At 42.2% G+C, this 21,450-nt stretch overlaps 4 protein-coding genes and 1 non-coding gene across 5 annotated transcripts; 3 read left to right on the top strand and 2 right to left on the bottom strand.

Moving 5' to 3' along the window:
- Positions 1-14,267: 14,267 nt before the first annotated feature.
- MYCFIDRAFT_179569 (uncharacterized protein) lies at positions 14,268-14,553 on the bottom strand (the record flags this gene model as incomplete). The annotated part of the gene is made up of 5 exons (XM_007933625.1): positions 14,268-14,315; positions 14,352-14,394; positions 14,431-14,471; positions 14,498-14,505; positions 14,535-14,553. 5 exons carry the CDS (start codon positions 14,551-14,553, stop codon positions 14,268-14,270), a joined length of 159 nt encoding a protein of 52 aa, XP_007931816.1.
- A 125-nt stretch (positions 14,554-14,678) lies between these two features.
- On the top strand, positions 14,679-15,236 carry MYCFIDRAFT_179568 (uncharacterized protein; the record flags this gene model as incomplete). The annotated part of the gene is made up of 1 exon (XM_007933624.1): positions 14,679-15,236. One exon carries the CDS (start codon positions 14,679-14,681, stop codon positions 15,234-15,236), a length of 558 nt encoding a protein of 185 aa, XP_007931815.1.
- A 31-nt stretch (positions 15,237-15,267) lies between these two features.
- Positions 15,268-18,869, top strand: MYCFIDRAFT_179567 (uncharacterized protein; the record flags this gene model as incomplete). Its single annotated transcript, XM_007933623.1, has 19 exons — positions 15,268-15,286; positions 15,321-15,362; positions 15,400-15,853; positions 15,882-16,020; positions 16,045-16,086; positions 16,117-16,160; positions 16,195-16,224; positions 16,273-16,361; positions 16,393-16,484; positions 16,511-16,683; positions 16,712-16,729; positions 16,762-17,414; positions 17,455-17,475; positions 17,508-17,651; positions 17,691-17,898; positions 17,933-18,116; positions 18,140-18,379; positions 18,416-18,807; positions 18,848-18,869. The coding sequence occupies 19 exons, from the start codon at positions 15,268-15,270 to the stop codon at positions 18,867-18,869; spliced, it is 3,006 nt and encodes a 1,001-aa protein (XP_007931814.1).
- Positions 18,870-19,567: 698 nt separating this feature from the next.
- On the bottom strand, positions 19,568-20,331 carry MYCFIDRAFT_33720 (uncharacterized protein; the record flags this gene model as incomplete). Its single annotated transcript, XM_007933052.1, has 3 exons — positions 19,568-19,858; positions 19,946-20,022; positions 20,085-20,331. 3 exons carry the CDS (start codon positions 20,329-20,331, stop codon positions 19,568-19,570), a joined length of 615 nt encoding a protein of 204 aa, XP_007931243.1.
- A 964-nt stretch (positions 20,332-21,295) lies between these two features.
- MYCFIDRAFT_t74 lies at positions 21,296-21,378 on the top strand. Its single transcript has one exon. It is a non-coding gene; the product is annotated as a tRNA-Ala (tRNA).
- The last annotated feature ends 72 nt before the right edge of the window (positions 21,379-21,450 follow it).

The following is a 21,450-nucleotide window of genomic DNA, read 5'->3' as shown; positions in this document are numbered from 1 at the left end:
GGATAACCTCCTCGAAATTCGCCGCCTTTAGGAGGCCCTAACAACTAATACTAAGCCGATAGTAGGGCCTTCCTTACTATTAGTCCTAGTCTAGAAGAAAGATGCTAAACTTAAGGACTATACCGTGTTTAATAGCTCTAGCCGCAAGCAGTATAATAACTATATACGTAATTGTAAATTAAACTAGCGGAATGCACTAAGGGCCCTGCTAGATAACTACTTATTAGTCGTCTACGCTATATAGTACATTAATAGCGACCTAAAGCGCACCTAGTATAACTATTTTAAATCCCTTAACGATTAGACCGCTATTTAATAGCAGGACTATAAGACTATTATGCTAAATACCCTTAGCAACTCTATATTACGCTAGTAGCACGCCTAAGATTAATATCTACGTACTAAACAAAAGGCTAACTAAACCTCTCGATCCTTCGAGGCCTATCTAAAGACCCTTAAGGACGATTTGCCCCCTAAGACCGACTCTATCTAGATATCCGAAATACGCCCTAAATTACAATAGGAATTAGTCCTTAAATTAGACCGCCGCCGTGTGTTTAAACAGACTAACCTAATACGTATCTAATTCATAGTCGAGGTAGAAACAGCTAAACGAGCTGTCTAGCTCTAGCAACGACTAGAATTAAGGATCCGACCTGCTAGCAACCGTAGCAACCGTAGCCGCGGAGGAAACTAAGGTTCCTACTAAGACAACAATACTAACAATAGGAACAGTAACGATCGTAGAAGAGGCCGTAGCCGGCGGCTATATAGAGGAGGCCGCGATAGGGGCTGTAGAAGGGGCTCGTATCCCTATAATGCTAACCGCTCGACTAATAATAGTAGCAATAGCGGCTATAGCAACCCCCTAACTAGATTAAAGTGCTTTAATTGTAATAGCACTAGCTATCTACTAGGCTAATGCGATAAACCTAAGGACTAGGCCCGAATCGACCGCGCTACCGCCGAGCACCGTAAGCACCTTTTAGCCGCTAATATCACCCCTATCGGTCCTTCGAAAAAAGAATAAGCGCCGCATTAACTGTTAGCCTTGTGCGGCGTAAGACTATCGATATTGTGCTAGCTATTATACGTACCTATCTCGTATCGGACACGTATAGGACTAACTATAAGACTAAGGTTACGCTAGACCTAGGAAATTCAGTTAGCGCCCTTATTAGCTATCGCCTAGCTAAGCAATTAGACCTTCGACAACTGCCTAGGACTAACCTACTAACCCTTGCTTAGTTTAATAACGCTCGGCACTTAACCTATAGAGCCTACTATGTTCCTATAGTTCTAAAGGACGACCTCGGAAATAAACGCCTACTAAACTTTACTGCCTACGCGGTAGATATAGACAGCCTCCTATCCGACATTATTATTAGCAATCCTGTTCTTAAGTACTATACTATAGTTATAGACTTAGGCAGTTAACAATAGCGATTTAGAATCGCTAGGAAAGAGGATATTAAACACATCGACATTAGCGAGTGTCCTAATAATATTAGGGTCCTGTTTGTTAGCAACCTAACCCCCGCCTTAGCTAATCTAACTACCGACCTGCTCGGTAGTAATAACGATAAACCTGTGCCCCCTAACGATCCTAATTAGCTTGCTCGCATACTAGAGCCTATCCGAGAGACCTATATTAATGTGTTTAAACACTACCTAGTATCGACATTGCCTATATTTAAAGAGACGGATTATAAGATTAATATTATAGAGGGCAAGGAGGTTCCTTTTAGCCCCCTCTACAACCTTAGTAAACGAGAGCTTGCTATACTACGTAAGTATCTAGAGGAAAACCTAGCTAATAGCCGGATACGATATAGTAACAGCCCTGCTAGTGCACCTATCCTATTCGTACTAAAGAAGGATAGTAGCCTACGTCTATGTATTAATTACCGTAGGCTTAATGCTATTACTATTAAAGACCGCTGTCTACTTCCACTTATTAATAAGACTCTTAATCGCCTTTCTAGTGCCTACTACTATACTATATTAGACATTAAGGACGCCTATTACCGCATTTGTATTCGTAAGGGCGATAAATAGAAGATAGCCTTTCGCACTCGCTATAGCTATTTTAAGTACTTAGTTATACTATTTGGTCTAGCTAATGCCCCTATAACATTCTAGTCCTATATTAATCGGGCCCTTTCGGGCCTATTAGACTACCTCTATATAGTTTACCTAGATAACATCCTGGTTTATATACACTCCCCTAATATTGCGGAGTACTAGGCTATAGTCCGCAAGGTGCTCGATCGCCTACGAGCCTATAGCTTATATTGTAAGCCTTCTAAATACACCTTTACTACTAAAGAGGTATTATTCCTCGGCTTCCTCGTATTAACTAAGGGTGTTAAGGCTAATCCTAATCGAATTAAGACTATTACTAAATAGCTAACACCTACTAGTATTAAAGAGCTTTAGTTATTCTTAGGTTTTACTAACTTCTACCGTCGATTTATCGAAGGTTACTCGCGGTATGTAATGCTACTAACTAAACTTACTAAAACTAAGGCTAACCTAACTAGAGAGTTCAAATAGACTAATAGAGCACAAGCCGCTTTTAACGGTTTAAAGAAGCGCTTTACTAAAGTCCCCTTATTGCACTATTTCGTACTAAGCAAATAGATCCGTATTAAAACTAACGCTTCCTAGTTCGCTATATTAGCTATTATATTATAACAGGCTAATAACAATTACTAGTACCTAATCGCCTTCTTTTTACAGAAGATAATCGATATAGAACGTCGATACGAGACCTACGAGTAAGAGCTCCTAGCAATCGTAGAAGCCTTTAAGTACTAGCGCTACTATCTTAATAGTGCATAGCACACTATTTAGGTCTATACGGACTATAACAACCTACGTAGGATTACGAAGGTTACTAGGGTTATAGGTCGATAGGCTAGATAGGCCGTCTACCTCGCCGGGTTTAATTTTGATATATTATATCGGCTAGGCGTAAGCAACCCTACTAATAGCCTATCGAGGCGACCTAATTACGATAGCGAAACCTAATACATTAATTCTTTGTTTCTAACCCTATAGTATAAGATTGCTATAGCCCGTATTGTTAATAAGCACGCGTAGGATAAGCGGCTTACCGGACTCTACGACGGCTTGAAGCATATTAATACTCTTGCTATATTAATAGTGCGTATTAAGGTAAGAGCTAAGGACATAGATAGGAGAAGTTATAATAACTCCCTAGTCGATATCGCTATATATAGTAATAGCGATTAAAGTACTAATATAGTTAATCCGGCTGCTAGTACTATTAGATATATATAATGCGTACCTCGTTTAATAGTAAGGGTGCTATTAAATAACCTTGTAAATAGGGATAGTCAATCGTTTATAAATAAGCTATTACGGGCTTAGTAGAGGGACGCCTTTGCTACTAAACGTATCGACAAGCTTGTAAGTAGGCGAAAGACTCGATCTAGTAAGAGTAATTAGTCGATCGACGACAAAGGTTACTTAAGGTTTAAGGGCAGATACTATGTCCCCGCTAAACAATCGATTAGACAAGAACTTCTCAAGCGATACTATAATAGTAAGCTTGCCGGTTACTATAGCATAGAGAGGTCGTACGAGCTACTATCGCGTATATACTACTAGCTAAATAGTAAGCGGGACATAAAGGACTACGTAAATACGTATACCGTATATCAACGTATTAAGGCACTAAAGTATTAGCCTTTTAGCGAGTTGTCCTTATTGCTAATCCCTTACAAGCTATTTATAGAGCTTATAATAGATTTTATTATAGGTCTTCCCCCTACTAAGCGAAGAGGAAGTAAAGACATCTTTAACGCTATCCTAGTCGTTATAGACCGGTTTACTAAGGGCGCTCGATATATCCCGGCGCGGAAAGATTAGACTACTATTAATATAGTAGAAGCGCTATAGAACAACATCTTCTATACCTATTAGGGAACCCCTAAAGGGATAGTATCTAACCGAGGCTCGACATTTATATCTTATTATTAGAGTAAGATTTGCCTATAGCTAAGACTTAAGCATCGCCTGTCTATAGCATTCTACCTACAAATAGATAGTTAAACCGAAAGGCAGAATGCTACGCTACAGCAGTACCTGCGTAGCTATATTAATAAGAACCCTAATAACTAGGTCAATCTCCTATAACTAGCCGAATTCGTATACAATAATAGTGTCTACTTATCTACTAAGGTGTTACCTTATTTCGCTATAATAGGCTAGAACGCTGCTATGCTATAAGACCCCCTACCGCTCGAGGCCGAGCGTAAGGAAAGGGAAGCGTATTAAGTACCAACCCCTAAAACACTAGCGGCTATTAAGAGGGTTTAGAAGATGCGAGAAATTTACGCTAAGATAGCTAACAAACTAGTAAAGGCCTAGGCCTATTAGAAGGCCTACTACGACAAACACTATACGCTAATAACCTTTAAGCAAGGTAATATAGTTATGCTTAGTATAAAGAACCTCCGCATCCGCAAACACCTATTACCCGATAGCAAAACACGCCCTAAACTAGCACTAAGGTACATTAGCCTATTCCGCATTCGGGAAGTTAAGGGCTCTTCCGCATAGGCCTATTAGTTATAGCTCCTACTACACTATACTATCTATAATACCTTCTATATCTCCCTCCTTAAACTATACTACTACCGCGGAGACTCTAATAAAGAAGCCCCTACTAAACATAAAGAGATACTAGCTAACGGTAAAGAGCTGTAGTCTGTAGAACGTATTCTAAAGCACCGGACTAGGCAAGGCAAAAAGGAGTACCTCCTAAGATAGTAAGGCTATTTACCTAAATAGGACTTATAAGAGGCTAAAGACTCGTTTAAGGATATAACTAAGTTATTAGATAAGTATTGGACTAGCGTAAAGAACACGAAGAAGGCTAAGAGCTTATAATGCCTATAATGTCGCTAGGGATTAATACTATCCCCGGGGTGCTATTAGCTAACTAATTAGAGGTAAGCAATTGTTAGCAATAAAAGACAATAAGACTATACTACTATAGAATCTACCTCTTTACTAGCGCACCCTGCAAGACCCTTCTCTTAGCGCCCCTCTTATTCCTTTATTCTATAGAGGCCCTAAGGCCTAGTCGGTCGACGGCGCGCGCGCGTATAAATAGTAGCGATAATAATAATAACAGCGTTACGCCTATACTAAAGGGCGGCACGGCCGGCGCGGCTATATTAGTAATAGTGTTATAGAGTATATTGCTATTTAAGAAAGGAAGGATATAGCTATATTAGTAACGGTATTGCCGAGTTGTTATTAGTTAAAGAAGGAAATTAGAAGAAGGTAAAGTTAGCGCTAAGACGACTAGCGCTGCTATTATTAAACATTACCTACTATTACTACTGCACTCGTAAAGACAACCTTACCTACACTACGAGCCTAAGGCATCTTTAATCAAACTTTAATTAAAACTTTAAGGCTAAGTTAAAACTTTAAGCCGCCTAAAAGATTGAGCGACTAATAGACTAACTAAGGGCAAAACTATAGAGCTAAGCTAGCCGGGGTCGATCTTGCGGATAATAGGTTACTCCTCGATCTTTCCGACCCTTTAAGCGAGGCGAACCTCTACTACTATACTTATAATAGCCTTTATCTATAGAAACTAGACGAGCTATGTTTTTTGAAAAGATAAGATAAGATTGACACTTAAAGGCTACTAAACCTAGCTAATTAGGGCTAGCGAAACTACGAATAATAAGAACAATAACCCTCGGAAGCGGACAAACCCTCGGAAGCGGACATTGCTAGGTCTTTTAAGAGTAGACGCAAAGAACTTAGTACGATATTACTTAGAGCGGAGGCAGGGCTACAATACCTCGTACGTCTACCTATTATAGTAGGGAAGACGCGCTCGTATTATAATTAGTCGAAGGCCCTTAATTCTTATAGATATATATCACTTTATAGTTTATCGTATATAGGGATAGCGTAGTTAGAGTTAGACATTGTGCTATATTAGAGGTAAGGTTTAATATAGTTATATAATTAGGTAGTTAAGTGTTTAATTTAGCGCAGGCTAAGCAGCTTATTAGACTTGCTAAGTTAGCGGTAATAGAGGTCGTAGAACATAGACAGGCTACGAGGGCGCGGCCTTTAGAAGGGAAGCGTATATTAGGGCTAAAGAGGCTACACGTAATTAGCATATAACTAGGCTAAGTAAAGCTAGGGTCTTAGTGCCTTAGGTAGGGCTTAGCGCTTAGCAATAAGCTAACTTGCCTACCTTCCTCCCTCTCCTCCTAGCTCCTTATCGAATACTACCTGTACCTACTACTACCCTATCTACCTGCTAATATACCCTTCTTACATAGTTGCCCTTCTTACGGATATAATCCTCGAAAGCCTCCTACTTCTTAGCAAAGACGTCGAGCTCGGCATTCTTCGCAATTAGTCGGTGTTCTATACCTTCGTATTCCTTTAGTATACGGCGAGACTCTTATAACAACCCTTCTATAATAGCCTACTAAGCCTCTATTTCCTTATACTATTAATTAAGCTAATCCTAACCTTTTACCGTCTTCTTAGGGTTCTTATAAAGCCTCTTAGTAACCGGCTCTTCTTCTTCTTCTTCCTCGGAAGCGCTAGATACACTGTTAGCGATAGACTTCTTATTGCTAGGCTTCTTATCGACAGGCTAAGTCTAAGTCTATAGCGGCGGTAGCGGTAGTAGCGATAGTAAGGTATCTATAACCTCTACCTCCGATTCTAACTCGCTATCCGATAGCTATACGATTAGCTATAGTAATAGATAGTATTCGCTATTAACCTACCTCGATTACTTCTACGCGCTTCTAACCTATTCTTAATACGATTTTGTATAAGGAAGAGGTAGAAACACTACGAAATTAAGGGATACTTATACGCCGCGGTATCGCCTTCGATTGCCTAAGAAACACCGACTAATTGTAATTATAATTATATAATCATATATATAACAATTACATCTACAATTACAGTAATTGTAAGTGATTAGGTGATTATAACAATCAATAATCAACAGCTATAATAAGATCTTTGAAGCTCCTAATCCGCGGAAGGCGAGCACTGCAAAGCTGTTAGTACAAAGCCGAGTAGTCGAGACAGATAGGAAGGGAGAGGTTGCTCTTATCGAGACTGTATAATAGTTTCGAGGCAAGGCAGGGACTTTTCTAGGTTGAGATAGATGTTTGTAGGACTCGCATCGTTGAAAATCTACTTATAAAGAGGGCATATACTAAAACTTAATAGCACTATGTTAGCGCCGTCCGGATGTAGTTGTCCTATCTTATACTGCGGTATATAATAGGAATCTAACCAACCCTTTTTTTACGGGTTACGATGTTGTCCTTCCCTAAGGTATTTAACCTCTACTTTTATCTTCTTATTAATTACGAACGCGAGCTTACAGTTATCGCACGCGATAGGCTTGCATTTCCGTCTTAGAGAGAAGCTTTAGATGTCCTAAAAACAGTAGCAAATAGTGCATTGTCGCAAGCTAAGCCCGAGTAGATCTTATATTGTAGTTCAGTTAGGTAATATACTAGTTAGCTAATACTATTAGCTAACCTGTACTAAGAGGAAGGATACACAATGGGTATATTAACTGCAGTTTCTATAGCTAGCTCCTAATCCTTCTTTGTATAGTTATATAGTTGTCAATCCGATAATTAGTTACATCCCTAGTATAATTTACAATAGGTTATAAGCCCGGCGCATACGCTTACCTGTCCAGTTCAACTATAAAAGAACTGTTTCTAGAGTCTACTAAATAGAGCTAGCTATCTAGACCTATTAGGTACCTAGTTAAGAGCTCTAGTTCGGACTAAAACCTAGTAAGTGTCCCTTATAAGCCCTGCCTAGCACTATACTAAAAGGCAGCTAGGAACGATAGATACTAATCAGATAAAGACAGTAAAGGAGAATTAGGTTCTTAGGAAGGGGATTAACTTCTAAGACTAGAAGCTTATGTTCTAGGCGGCCCTTCTAGAAAAGGACCTAGTTAGTATAGTATTCTATAGACTTAACTAGGCTAATAAAATAAAACTACCTCTAAAAAGCATGTTTATAGGGGACTTAGCCGATTAGTAGTACAGAGACATGTTTAGGGACTAGAAAAAGAAAGACATCTAAGCCCTAGGCATACTTATTGCTAGACTCGACCCTACTCTTAGACTAGACTTCGGTGATATACCTAAGTTAGCTAAGGATATATACGACTACATTAAGGCTCTATACAAGCCTATTATAACCGTAGACATATTTGATACTATCAAACTCATTAGGCATATTAGGATGCCTCTTACTAACCTAAATACCTAGCAGGCAAGAAGGGTAAAGGCAAAGGAAAGGGCAAATCTAGTAGTGCTATTAACAATAACAAAGATGAATTAGACTCCTCCTCTAACTCGGAAGATAAGGGAGACTATTAGCTAGACGGCCTTAGTAGGGGCCTAATTAGGGGAGCTATTGCAAAGCCGGGACTAGCTATAGCAAGCTCTAAGAACCTAACAGCTAACACAAAAGTTTGGGATACAGGTATATTACTATATATTATAGGGAACAAGAGCTAGTTTAGCGATCTCAAGTACCTAACTAAGCCTATTCAGTTCTCCTAAGTAGTAGGAAAATCAAGTGTATTACGATTAGGAACTGTTAACATCTTCCTAACCTATAAAGGAAAGAAAACCCTAATTACTCTAATAGACGTCCTCTACTCCCCGAACTTAGATTGTAACCTAATCTTAGTAGAGCGTCTTTAGAAGAAATATAGCATTCACTTAGATAGACCTTTAGGCACTTTAATACTTAAAGGCAAGCTAATTAGAAAGTTTAAGGAAGTATAAGGAGTACTTGCCCTTAAAGATGCTAGAGTTAAAATGCTAGGCTTAGCTTTAAAACCAAACTTAGAATCGAGTTAGAAAGGGTAGCTATTAGCCCTAGCTATCGCTAGACTACGAGCGGACACATTGAGATAGCATTAGAGACTTAGCTACGTCGGCAACAAGATCCTAACAGCTACTAAGGAAGCTATTCTAGGCCTAGAAGAAGTTGATACATCTGAACTCGAGCACTATAAGACCTATAAGCTCTCGAGAGCTTAAAGAGTTGTATTAAGAGAACACAGAACTAGACTAGAAAAAGCCCTTAACGAAGTCTATATTGACCTTATTGGCGTATAACTATTTGATCTGTTTAGAAATAGGTACATTATAATCCTAACTAATGCTAAAACTAGGCTTAGGTAGGGTCTGTTGCTTCGAAGCAAAGATAAGGTAATAAGTAGTAACAAGCTAACTAACTAGATAACTAGAATCAAGAGGCAATACAACAAAATCCCTAAGATTATCTTTAGTAATAGCGGGGGAGAGTTTACTAACAACGATCTAGTATATTTTGTAGAGGAAGTTAGCATTAGATAGGATGTATCTGTACTATATATACCGGAGTAGAATAGCATTGTAGAGTCGTCTAACAAGACGATTCTGCTTAAGGCAAGAGCAATAATAATTGACTCTAGCCTACTAATGTACTGCTAGTGCTTTGTAGTAATGCATTCGATTTACCTAATTAATAGACTAGTAAACTTAAGAACTAAGGAAGTTCTACTTAAGGCTTTCGAATCAGACTTAAATATCGGTAGTATAGACATTGACCTATCTAAGACGAGACGATTTAGCTATAAGGCATTCAAATACCTCGAATCCGGAGTTGAACGACTTAACTCTTAGAAATTTGTACTAAAAGCTTTCGTTTACTAGTTTATTAGATTCTAAGAAAATTCGTTAACAAACTATCTGCTTTAGAACCCGTACTAGAAGGATAGCGTATAGCAGCATAACATTAGATTCTCTCTATACGTTACCTTTAACGAGGACTTTGTCTATAAAGACAATTTTACTAAGCTTCTAAGTACCCTTTAAGCTTAGGGGGAGTATTTAAGACTAGCTGTCCCTTAGGAGACTATTTAGGTACTTAAAACCTAGTCTAACCTTTTATTTAAGTTAGGAATCCTAGTACTATTCCCTAGTAATGACTAAACACCTTAGCACTCTTCAGAACCTTAGGGGGAGCTATTTAGAGGTAGTATCCCTTAGCCTTAGCAGGCTTATAATTAGGAAGATTAGGAAGACTCCCTTACAGCTTAGGGGGAGCAAGGTACACTTAAGCAAGGAATACTACCTTAGCTAATACCTACAGCTAATAAGCTAACACTCTAAAATCACTAACTAGAACTACTAGCTACCTAGTAGGAAGCTACTCCTAAGAAAAATTAGCATACTTAAGAAACAGATACTGCTAAACTAGAAGACACCCTAATCACTCCCTTCTAAGTCCCTAAGACTACTAGTAAGAGAAAGAGGGCTCCTAACCTACCTTAGCTAAACCCTCCTTAAGCCGAAGTACGACTTAGGTCTAGTAGAGCCGTAGCTAAGTATAACTATAGCAAGATTACTAAGATTGCTATAGCTACTGCTATAAGAGATGCTTAGAAGCTAGCTGACCTAACAATCCTAGCTAAAGCCCTAAAAAGGCCTAACTAGGATGAATAGAGAAAAGCCGTTATAAAAGAGATAAGGTCTCTTAAAAAGTCTAGTACAATCGAGTGGATTCTAGCCGAATCCCTACTAAAAGGCAGAACACCTCTAATAGGAAAATAGGTTTTTAAGATCAAATACCTGCTAGACGGCTCTATTAACAAATATAAGGCAAGATAGACGGCTAGAGGCTTTATATAGAAGCAAGGTCTTAACTATGTTAACACCTATGCTCCTATACTAAGAGCAGCTACTACTAGACTTGTCCTTAGGCTTTTAGTAAATAAAAACTAGAAGCGAAGATAGGTTGATATCGAGACTGCTTTCTTGAATCCCCCTCTAGACAAAGAGATTTTTATTAGACCCCTAGAAGGCGCGCACCTATTTAAGAAGCACCCTCTAAAGTAGATTATCCGTATTAGAAAAGGATTGTATAGCCTTAAGCAGGCCGCTAATCTCTAGCACTATAATGCTTTAGACACTCTTCGTCAACTTAGCCTAAGTAGGACAAAGAGTAACTGTTACCTATAGCAAGGTAATAGTATTCTTGTCCTCCTTTATATAGATAACTTCTAAATCTTTAGAACCTCTAAGGCAAAGATCGATGCTCTAATTAAAGGTCTTCGCAAGAAGTACACAATTAAGATTATTACGTCTAACCTGTTTCTAAGCCTTTATCTAAAGGAAGACAAGGAAGGAAACCTTACTGTCTCCTAGATACACTATACTAAAGAGAAGCTTTAGAAGCATAGCTTGGACTAGTGCAAGCTAATAAAGCATCTACTTAAGAAGCTTTACGAGCCTCTTATAACCCCCTATAACCGTTAGGACTACTAGCTGTTTAACACTATAATTGGTGAAATGCAGTTTCTAGCTAACTAGACTAGACTAGATATTAGCTATACGGTTAACTACCTTGCTAGGTTCCTTTAGAATCCCGGACCTAAGTATGTTATAGCTGCTAAACATCTCTAGAGGTATATTGCTAGCATAGTTAACAAAGGACTTGTCTTTAGAAAGAAGAAAACTTTAGAATTTTAGGCATACTCTAACGCAGACTTTGCTAGTAACCCTTTATTATCAAGATCAACATTAGGCGCCCTTATACTTCTTAATAACACTCCAATTATATAGAGATTATAGCTCTAGAAGGAAGTCGTACTCTCTAGCACTAAAGTAGAGTATATTGCTCTAATAGAAGTATATAGAGAAATCTACTAGCTCCGAAATTTAATGACTAAGCTTCAACTACTTACTAGGGAAGAAGTCAATAGGATTTATGTCTAGGTAGACAACTAGTTAGCCATTTCCCTTATTAAGGACTATACTAATTCTAAGAGGTTAAGGCACGTTTCCCTTAGGAACTACTACTATAGAGAACAGTATACCTAGGGAAAGATTAGTATCGAATTCGTTACTACTAATAAACAGCTAGCGGACTGTTTTACTAAGCCTAAATCTCTAAACAAAATTCTCTAATAATATAGCGTCTCTAGGACAAACTCCTAAGTTACTCCTTTAGAAAGAAAAATCTTATTTGTAGGATTAGAAAACAAGCTTTATACACTCATTGAATTTCATTCTGATTTCTAGAAACAGCCTAGCTATACTATGCAGTCTAAGCTACAAAATTTCTTTTATAACAACATTGAGACTAAGTAGGAAGAAATACCCTAGCCCTTAAGAGTTAGAAACTCTCTAATACTGCAAGGCTTTTACCAATCTAGACTGCCTAGCCTATTTCAAAATCGAAAACACATATTATAGCTCTCTATCTACTAAAAAAAAAAAAAAAAACCGAATCTCCCTAATTAGCTACCTATCTTAGCATTACTGTCTTCGTAATTAGAGAAACCCCTCTAAGGACTACTAGAATTACGAGTCGAGCTAGGACTAGTAGACAACCTAGAACCTAGACTACGACTACGTCCCTAAGCAGCAGCCTAGGCATAAGCATTTGCCTGCTATAGCAGCAAATTTGCTACTACCTAGGCGCCCTAAGGAGTACTCTAATCGATGCTAGACGGGACTAGTACGTATAGACGACGCTGATTAGTACCTGCTCTACTCCCCGGATTACGAGGCGGTAGAGGCGCTATAGGCGTCTAACGATTCGTATTAGAGCGTAGCCGAGAGACGTAACCTAATAAAAGAATTAGTGTTTTTGCTTTAAAAAATGCATAGGACTAGATTCAACTTACTAGAGAACTCGCATTAACTATAATAATTTAGGCTAGCATAGTTAGTGTAAGCGCCCTTTAGGAAAGCGATATCCTAACCGTTAATTCGATAACTCAGAGTTATACACTCTAAGTACGGACCCTTTAACTGCTTGCAAGGACCGTACTAGCTGTTACTAGTATACACGCGTCTAGCAGTAGCCGTATATACAAGCGCGGCAGGCAAGTAGTTAACATTCGATTTTAAGCCTAAATTGAATGCCTTAGCCGCCTTACGTAGACGCGGAGGCATACTTAGAAACAGCCGAGCATTATCCTAGCTCGTAATGAAATGCCTAACATTAACGTTACGTAGCTAAGGCGGAGTCTACTCCGGACTAATATTAGTTAAGCACTAGATAATTCTCTAGAGAATCGCGACAGTTAACTAAACTTCCTTAAGGACTACGCCTAGTTAGTAAATTGTTAGGAAAGGGGAAACTCTAATAGTAATACTTACTAGTCTCTATAAGCTAGAGCTTATTATAACGCGAAGGGTGCCGATTCTTGTTTAGATTATTACTACCGCCGCCGCTGCTACTACTACCTATACTACTCGCTATACTCCCTAGGCTAGGGTAAAGAATTATTGCTATAATAAAGTCTCGGCTAGCTATTAGACTTAAAAGGTCTTAGTAAGAATTTGAATTCTAGTAGAGGCTGCTAGTACTTAGGGGATTGCTAAAGAGTAGATTATAAAAGTTCAAGTTATCTAGTTAAGTTTAAGTGTCTTTTATAGGCGCCTGCTAACCCTGCAATTACGACTAAGGACATTACTCTAAAGCAAACCAATTAGCAAACAATGTAACATAAGCACGTATAAGTAGTATAGTATATAAAGCTGTATATAAAGCAGATATAGTCTAATATCTAAAGGCAGTTAGAAGATGAAGTGAAGCTCTAAGCCTAGATTTGGAGTGTCTAATCTGAATAGTATATTATCTCTACCTAAGGGGGAGTGTTGTAGTTTAGTTAGGTAATATACTAGTTAGCTGATACTATTAGCTAACCTGTACTAAGAGGAAGGATACATAATAGGTATATTAACTGCAGTTTCTATAGCTGGCTCCTAATCCTTCTTTGTATAGTTACATAGTTGTTAATCCGATGATTAGTTGCATCCCTAGCACGATTCACAATATCTTAGGTAGGGATAATCCGGCTAACTTGCTAATCTTACTTTAAAAGAGAGTTAGCAAACAAGGCAAACAGTGTAGGAGTTACTAAAGGCCTAGAAAATGATTCTCAGTTTCAATTCTCAGTTCACAAAGATACGCAGTAAGGTAGATGGCCTATTGTGTCTCCGCTGATCCTAGACTATCTATTACCTTTTACTATAAGCGCTAACATGTCTAGCGTGGCATGCATCACTAATGGGATACAGACAAATACAATGATGATATAGCGAAGTATAACGAGACAGTTTCTTTGAATAGTATAGCGGTAACAACCATTTCTACAGTTATTATTAGGCACTGCTATCGAATGTCAGTTAGGTGCATCAGCCTGCAGGTGGAACTGTCCCGGCGCGCAAGTGCATCAGCACGAACTCAAGTATGGATGTTGCCGGCACTTATACGCACACCCAGAGTGACAGCCAAAGTGGACGGCGGTATGTGAGCTGGAAGCTACAACCCAAGCATGTGATAAGGCGCACGTTTCACATATCGCGCTGTGCGGCCCGCACTTGGTCATAGCTCGAGTTCTTGCCTTGTTTACATTTTGGATCACATCAAACGCTTTCTTGCGACACAACATTACTGCACACGAAAAATCAACACCAACATTACCGTATACGAAACATCAACACTACCGCTAATAAGCTAGTGTTAGCATAACAAGCACTCGCCAGTTACCGAAGCCTTACGCGCGATCGAGACCGTGTTAAAGTGACTCGAGTTCGGCCGATAGCATGGCAGATTCTTGCATTGATTCTAGCTCGAAGGAGCACACTCTCGAGATCCGAGGTCGCCTACGAGAAAAAGTGATGCATCTTGTCAAACCATTCCGCTTTACTACAAACCGGCCACCTTTCGCCCTCCGCGATCTCATTGTATTTGCACTGGTAGCTCGCGAAGAGGAGAACGCCAACATGCGCACCATAATCCAATGGATATTCGACAACTTTGATTTCGATGCGAACACCGAGAACCACTCTGTCTATAACAGTTGCTACGAAAATCATGGGGAACCGGAAAAGATGATTGAAGGCTTTATTGGCGCTTTGATGAACGTTGATACACCTATCAGCGTCACGAGCCTTAAGAACGAAACCGGCCAGGAAAAAGACAGATATGCCGTAAGCACTGACGCAGCACGATTCCACCTAAACGAATGTACGCAGCCGATTAGGAAAGGCAAAATACCTTTCCCAGATCTACCACCTGAGCTTCGAAACAGAATCTACAAGCTCCTCTTTGTGTACAGCACTCCTCTATCTCTACAGCTTGATATAATGCTGTCTGGGTAAGGAACAAGAGGTCAAGTGGTCTACATAGACAATGATATTCGGCATTACGCGTCAAATAGTCGGCTTCACTTCTCCCAAGTTAAGAGGGCAACCAATTCGTCTTTGGTACTTATTGTGGAGTGTCCAGTCGCCGATTTAGTACTCACACAGACCTGCAAGCAAGTCTACGAAGAGAGTATCGGCGTCTTTTACGGTCTGAACACATTCGTCTTTGAGTGCCAACAGGAGTTGGTGGACACGGCTCTGCGAATGAAGAGCAATTTCGAGCGACTGCGGCTCGTATATATTACATTACGGATCGAGGACATGAAGTACGGCGAGTACAAGGATTACGTCAGACAGTCGCTGCGCCAGCTCATGCATCTTCCTCAGCTTCGACTTGACAAGCTAATGATCTCCTACGAATATTTTGAGGATGTACCGGCGATGGATTGCTACAAATGTGATAAGACTGGCGTGCATGACAGATACTACGAAGAAGTCGAAGATTTACTAAAGCCCATTTTGTCCATGGCAAAGCGGGCGAAGAGTGTCGAGGTTGGCTACACGGAGACTTGTACCTCTCTGAAGCGCTTTATCCTGAGCAGAGTCGCTCATCGACCGACAGTCAAGATGCTGTGCTGTCCTGATGTCGACAAGAGGGAGCGCGACGAGTTCAAATTTTTCTGAAGGATGGTTGCAGCCTGAATCGGAGAGAACTTTGCGTTGTCGGATAGGGAAGAAGGAGACTCAGAAGGACTTTCCCGGCGTCTCCAGGCATATGGATTTCAACAGCGGCGATATTGTGAAATAAGGCGTTGGCTTTGAGCGTTTGAATGCATTTCAATGGGTAAGGAACAATTTTGCTCGCGTTTGGCTTCTGTTCATTCCTTTTGCTTAGACTCGCCACCAGACGACGTTCAAGATGAAATTACGTAGTCCGAAGTGAGTGACGCGGGTCTTGGCATCACATGAAGAGAATGTCAGAGCTCCAAAGATACAGTAGCTCGTCTTTCGACTAATACAGATCCAAGCATTGCCATTGATTTGAAACAAGTTTGACCACATCCACATCAAGCTCACCCATCTGGAGGGAGGAGCATCTGAATGGAGACAGGCAACCGCATATCGCGACTTCCATTGATCGTTTTTGACGCCAGGCAAGCGCTGATCGTAGATTCCACAGTCCTGGCCATCTTCATCGTCAACCAAACATTACCCAGCAACGGTCTATCAAGCACCCATTTATCAAGAATACATGAAATAACCGTCTCACCACGCGAAGCGACTCCAAGCGCGCCATGAGTCGAACTATAACATTGGACATGCGACTCAAGACCGAGCTAGCGCAATCCGAATTGCGGGCAGAGATCACAGATCTCGTTGAGCCATATCGAATGGCGTCAGACAGGCCACCCTTCTCTGCTTGTGAGCTCATGATCATGGCCTGTGCCTCGCAGGACTTCTCGTACACGACCATCTAGGAATTGGAAAAGTGGACAATCGATACCTTCGTGCATTACGCCCGCTTGATTGCCCGCGCCAGCCTTTCTCCTTTGAACCGAAATCCATTTGAGGACACACACCTGGCGTTTAGCAGTTACGACCTGCCCATTGAATGGTCTGACGATGGGGATGTGTTCAAAGTCTGTCCGAAAGCAGCGAGAGTTGCCCTGCGGCATTACTTGGAGCCTACCAGAGCAGGAATGTTCCTTTTCATTAAGCTCCCTCCGGAGCTCCGAAACAGAATCTACCAGCTCTCTCTGGTCTTTGACACGGAGCTGGATATTGCAAGCAGCCGTCCGCTAGCGGTTATGAGGCAGCTTGGAGATACCCGAGAGCCCATATTATTTCACGTGGCACTGCAACGGAGCACCGCGTCAAATGACTGGGGCCGTCCGTGTTACGTGCTGCCAGAAGTATCGACGACAGCGTTGCTACGAGTCTCCAGACAGGTTCGACGAGAAGCATCGAAAATATTCTATGGACTCAACACTTTTAAATTCGAAAATGCCATGGTCATTTCCAACTTCTTCGACTCTATTCCGCTACAGGTCGTAAATATACGCAGACTTTCGGTCGTCATTGACCTTAGAGTCACGAAAGATGATCCTCTGAGACTCGCAACAGCGCTCGAGAAGCTCAGCAAGTCACGTCTGGACCTGCTTACGCTCTGCGAGCAAGTATGTCCGATATACAGTGAGCAACAAAGGGGTACTATTCCTCCCCCGCCTTGCAGCGCGGGCGGACTTCACGACAAGTTCTACCTAAGGAAAGAAGAAAGCATTCCAGCTGCCATCGACGCAATGCTGGCTTGTGCTCGTCACGCCAAGCAGGTCAAGTACACTCGTAACTACACTTCGAGGGAGTGCACTTCGCTTGAGCGCTTCGTGCTCAGCAGACTTCGGCCGGAAGGGAAGGTCAAGCTGCTTTGCTGTCCCATGATCGAGCGGCTGGATGAGGTCCTTCGATGAGACGGCCATCATTCGGGATCTTCGACGCGATGCACAAATCCGCCATGTAGTTGGAGTAGTGCTCAGCGGGTCATCGACAGTGGTCCAGTCTCAAACATCGCACGCAGAGCGCGCATATTTCTGCTCAAGGAGGCATTCCTTTACAGAATTATCGAGATCTCGGCACCTTTCCTCCTTGCCGCAGATTCTCCACGACCAGACCACATGTCGTGGATGAGACTTCCTGTCTCCGAACATGCACAGACTCGAGGGCAAAACACTTGCACTATTATTTTCTTCAGAGCGACTTGAAATTGACTTCAAGATGGAAGTTGCGCGTTGTAGCATCAAGACTCAGAGATGCACCAGGATCTTGACATCGTTTTCTCGGTCCTTCAGCAAAGCGCCAAATTCTTCATCGACACCTTTCGATAGCGGTATTCTCGCGGTGATTGTGGCTTGGGGGTTGAGTATGCTACCTTCAAAAGCGTCAGCGGCATCAAAGTCCAGTACATACCATCAGCAATAGCCTTAATAACTTCATCAAACTCCTCCCTTGAATCCACATTACTTCCAGCATACGCCAAATGCCTCCGATTGGTGATATTCGGATTGGATCACAACTTCGATCGAGGTGTCCATACTAGCATGCACCCTAGCACACTCGAACACAGCATGCGGACCAACACCTTCCAACCACATCATTTTGAAGTGGGTTAAGCAACATCTTAGCTCCCGCCTCCCTAGCATATCGAACCCCAAGAGCCGACACCTCCGAAACACAAATCTGCCCAACACCTTTTGCTCTTTCCCTTCGTCCAAATTTCCTTTCTTGACAGCATGCCAACCAATAGCAGGAGACATCAACCAAAATCCACAGATTCAGGTAAGATATGTTTGTTACATCTCTGGCATATCAAACACAAATATCTTCAGGGAAACGAAAATCTCCTCCATAACCACTATTACCCGGTTCGGACACATTCCCTCGTTGACACCAATAGCAAGCAAGTTCCATCGTCCAATTTCAGTCTCATGGCGGAGCGGGCCAGGCACGCTGCCCAGAGCATAATAATCAAGATGGCAGAGAAGACTGAGGATCTACAGTATGAGGAGCAGGCGGTGTTGCAGATGTACGAGTGAATTATTGGGCGGTGTTTTTGTTACGGAACAAGGAAGTAACGGTCCAGGGGTTGGCTGACTAATAGAGCGACGGCTCCACCTTTGTAATTAGCCTTCCTCCTCTACACAATCATCCACAATCTCAACTTCATAACAGTTTTGGTCTTGGCGTTGGGCTTGGCTTGGGGGAAGCAGCAGTCCTCTGCAATTCAATTTTCCAACTTCGCCACCATTCCATTTGGCGTCAATGCATGAGCCGGGGCTTTATGTCTGCCGAGCGTGGCTCGAATCCACTCCCTGATCTCGTCGTCGCTCGGCCGAGCGGCTCCCTCAGCCCTTTACAGGAACGCGGCAGGAACTTCTTGATAACGGGGATGCGGTAAGCCCACGACAATGGCTCGATCGATAGCCGAATGCTGGACGAGACGTTCTTCGATCTCCAGTGGGTATATGTTCTCGCCGCCCCGGATGATGATGTCCTTGAAACGGCCTGTGATGCTGCAGTACCCGTACGATTCGAATGCATACATCCGCTGCATGAGTGACGGGCATCAGATGCCAAAAAGACATGATCAACCTTCATCGCTTAACGTCGAGATGAGGGCGATTGTTTTGCTTCCGTTCTGATCATTCGACGTTATAACTTTCCGACAGGTTCTAGCTAAGTTATCACTAGTCCATGAAACAGCCAATCCTCCGAATCCGCACCTTTAACTCGACCTGGGAAATACTTGATCCGACATCATCAAATCCCCTGCAAGCTTCAGAACATCAGACTCAAACAAAGAACCCCATCCCCAACGCCGCCAACCCGCCAACCGTCCATCCAGCAACCTCACGCCTGAGCCCAGAATTTCTCGTCTGCTGAGCAGGCGTATACGACGGGAGCGTAGAATTCGTACCGCTCGTCTCAGCTGAAGTCGGATAAGCTGGAATCGTCGGCGAGATCGTCACATCTATCGATGAAGATGAAGAAGTTGGTGCTGACGAATATGGAGTTGGCTGCTCAAGATACTTCGACGAGGAGGAGTAAGATGTCGGCGCTGGATCGATGATAGCAGAGGTTGACTCATAAGCAGAAACAGTAGGAGTTGTCTCAGGTCCTGCCGTCGAAGTCTCAAAATACTCCCCAGCGAGCGTCCCAATTGTCCTAACAGCACCACATTCCTCCAAACTCAAACTTTCATCGCAACACCCTTCATTAGAACAATAAGACTTTTCCGGACAATACGCTATTTTTGAAAACCGTCAGCGAACTTATTTCCTCTCCTTCGTTAATTCAATCTCAACTTACTCCCATCCTCACAACACGTCTCCCCCTTACTAGGATTAAAACAGTTTCCCTCACTCACGCATTGTCTAGACCCCTTTCCACAGATATATTCACAAGGATTGAGTTCAGTAGAGGGGGCGGAACCGAAACATGTGGTGAGTGGGAGGGTTTGGCGGCCGAGGAGGTGGGTGAAAGTTGAAGCTCGGAGGTTGAGGAGTGCGGTTGCTAGGGTTGCTGAGAGGAGGAGTGGGAGGGTTGAGGGATGCATGGTTGTTGGGGGAAGGGAGTTGGAGCTGGGTTGGGGTTGGAAAGGGCAATACCTATATTTTGTGTTTATGATACTTTGATCCCCCTTGACTATGCGTGGTTTCTTGGCCGTATTGTCTCAGGAGACGAAGTTTTGGGGCCGGAAGAGAGCTGAATGGGAGAAGGCCTTGGCATTAGCGGTTTGCGCGACTGTGGCGTTCTGGTTGAGGACGAATGGGAAGGTGTGGTTCTCCTGCCAAGCAGGTACTGCATGGTGAAGCAATATTGTGGTATGATTCAGACGGCGCCGCGGTCCTGCATGTATTCGAGTGAAAGCACAGGAATAGGTGTTGGTGGAACTTGCTGGAACATGGTTCTTCTCGTGCTGGTGCTTGGCATGGTCGAATGTAGTCGAGGGTAGGTTTGATGAGGAAGTTATTGAGGTATAGGACAGGGGCTTCAATGAGGATAGTAGGTGGCTTATAGTATTGATTGCTGCCCTGAGGTCTGGATCTTGTCATTTGTTCAGTCTGTGTTCTGGTCATGATGCTTACCGTCGGCTTCCGTGTCGGCCTGAGACCTCAAGTTCCTTCCCATGAAAGACTACCAGACATTAAACTGTCATTCTGTTGTAGACATGCCAGCATCTCATCTGTCTCGGTCGCTGCTTGTTTGTCTTCGCTCTGCAATCGCTTTTCTTCGGATTCGGATCTTCGGAAAAGCTTTCTTCCTTCTAAAACTCGATATGCTTCTCAATGTCTGGGAGCAAAGTACTTCTCATAATTGTGAGATACATCTCCAGTGGACTCTAACGGATGTTTTCAATAGCATCAATTGGCTTTGCGAATACCTCTAATCGAATTCCCCTTCTTTTCGGAAGTTGTCTCTTACAGGCTTGGCGGGCCCCACCGAGCTGAAATTCCGCTACCTCCTAGCTCCTGCTCCAACTATATATTATTTTGGCCACCACCTGCCCTATCAGATCAGGGCAATTGGCGCAGTGGTAGCGCGTCCGCTTTGCATCTTCTCGATGTGCGGAAGGACTAGGGTTCGATCCCCTAATTGTCCAGCCTTATTTGGGTGTTTGTTATTTTTGCCACTCTCTGCATATTTTTTACTTCTTGCTACAAGTTCTCTGCAT

Source organism: Pseudocercospora fijiensis, assembly GCF_000340215.1.
Source record: "Pseudocercospora fijiensis CIRAD86 unplaced genomic scaffold MYCFIscaffold_10, whole genome shotgun sequence".
NCBI classification, from domain to species: domain Eukaryota; kingdom Fungi; phylum Ascomycota; class Dothideomycetes; order Mycosphaerellales; family Mycosphaerellaceae; genus Pseudocercospora; species Pseudocercospora fijiensis.
This window is presented reverse-complemented; position numbering and strand designations above follow the sequence as displayed.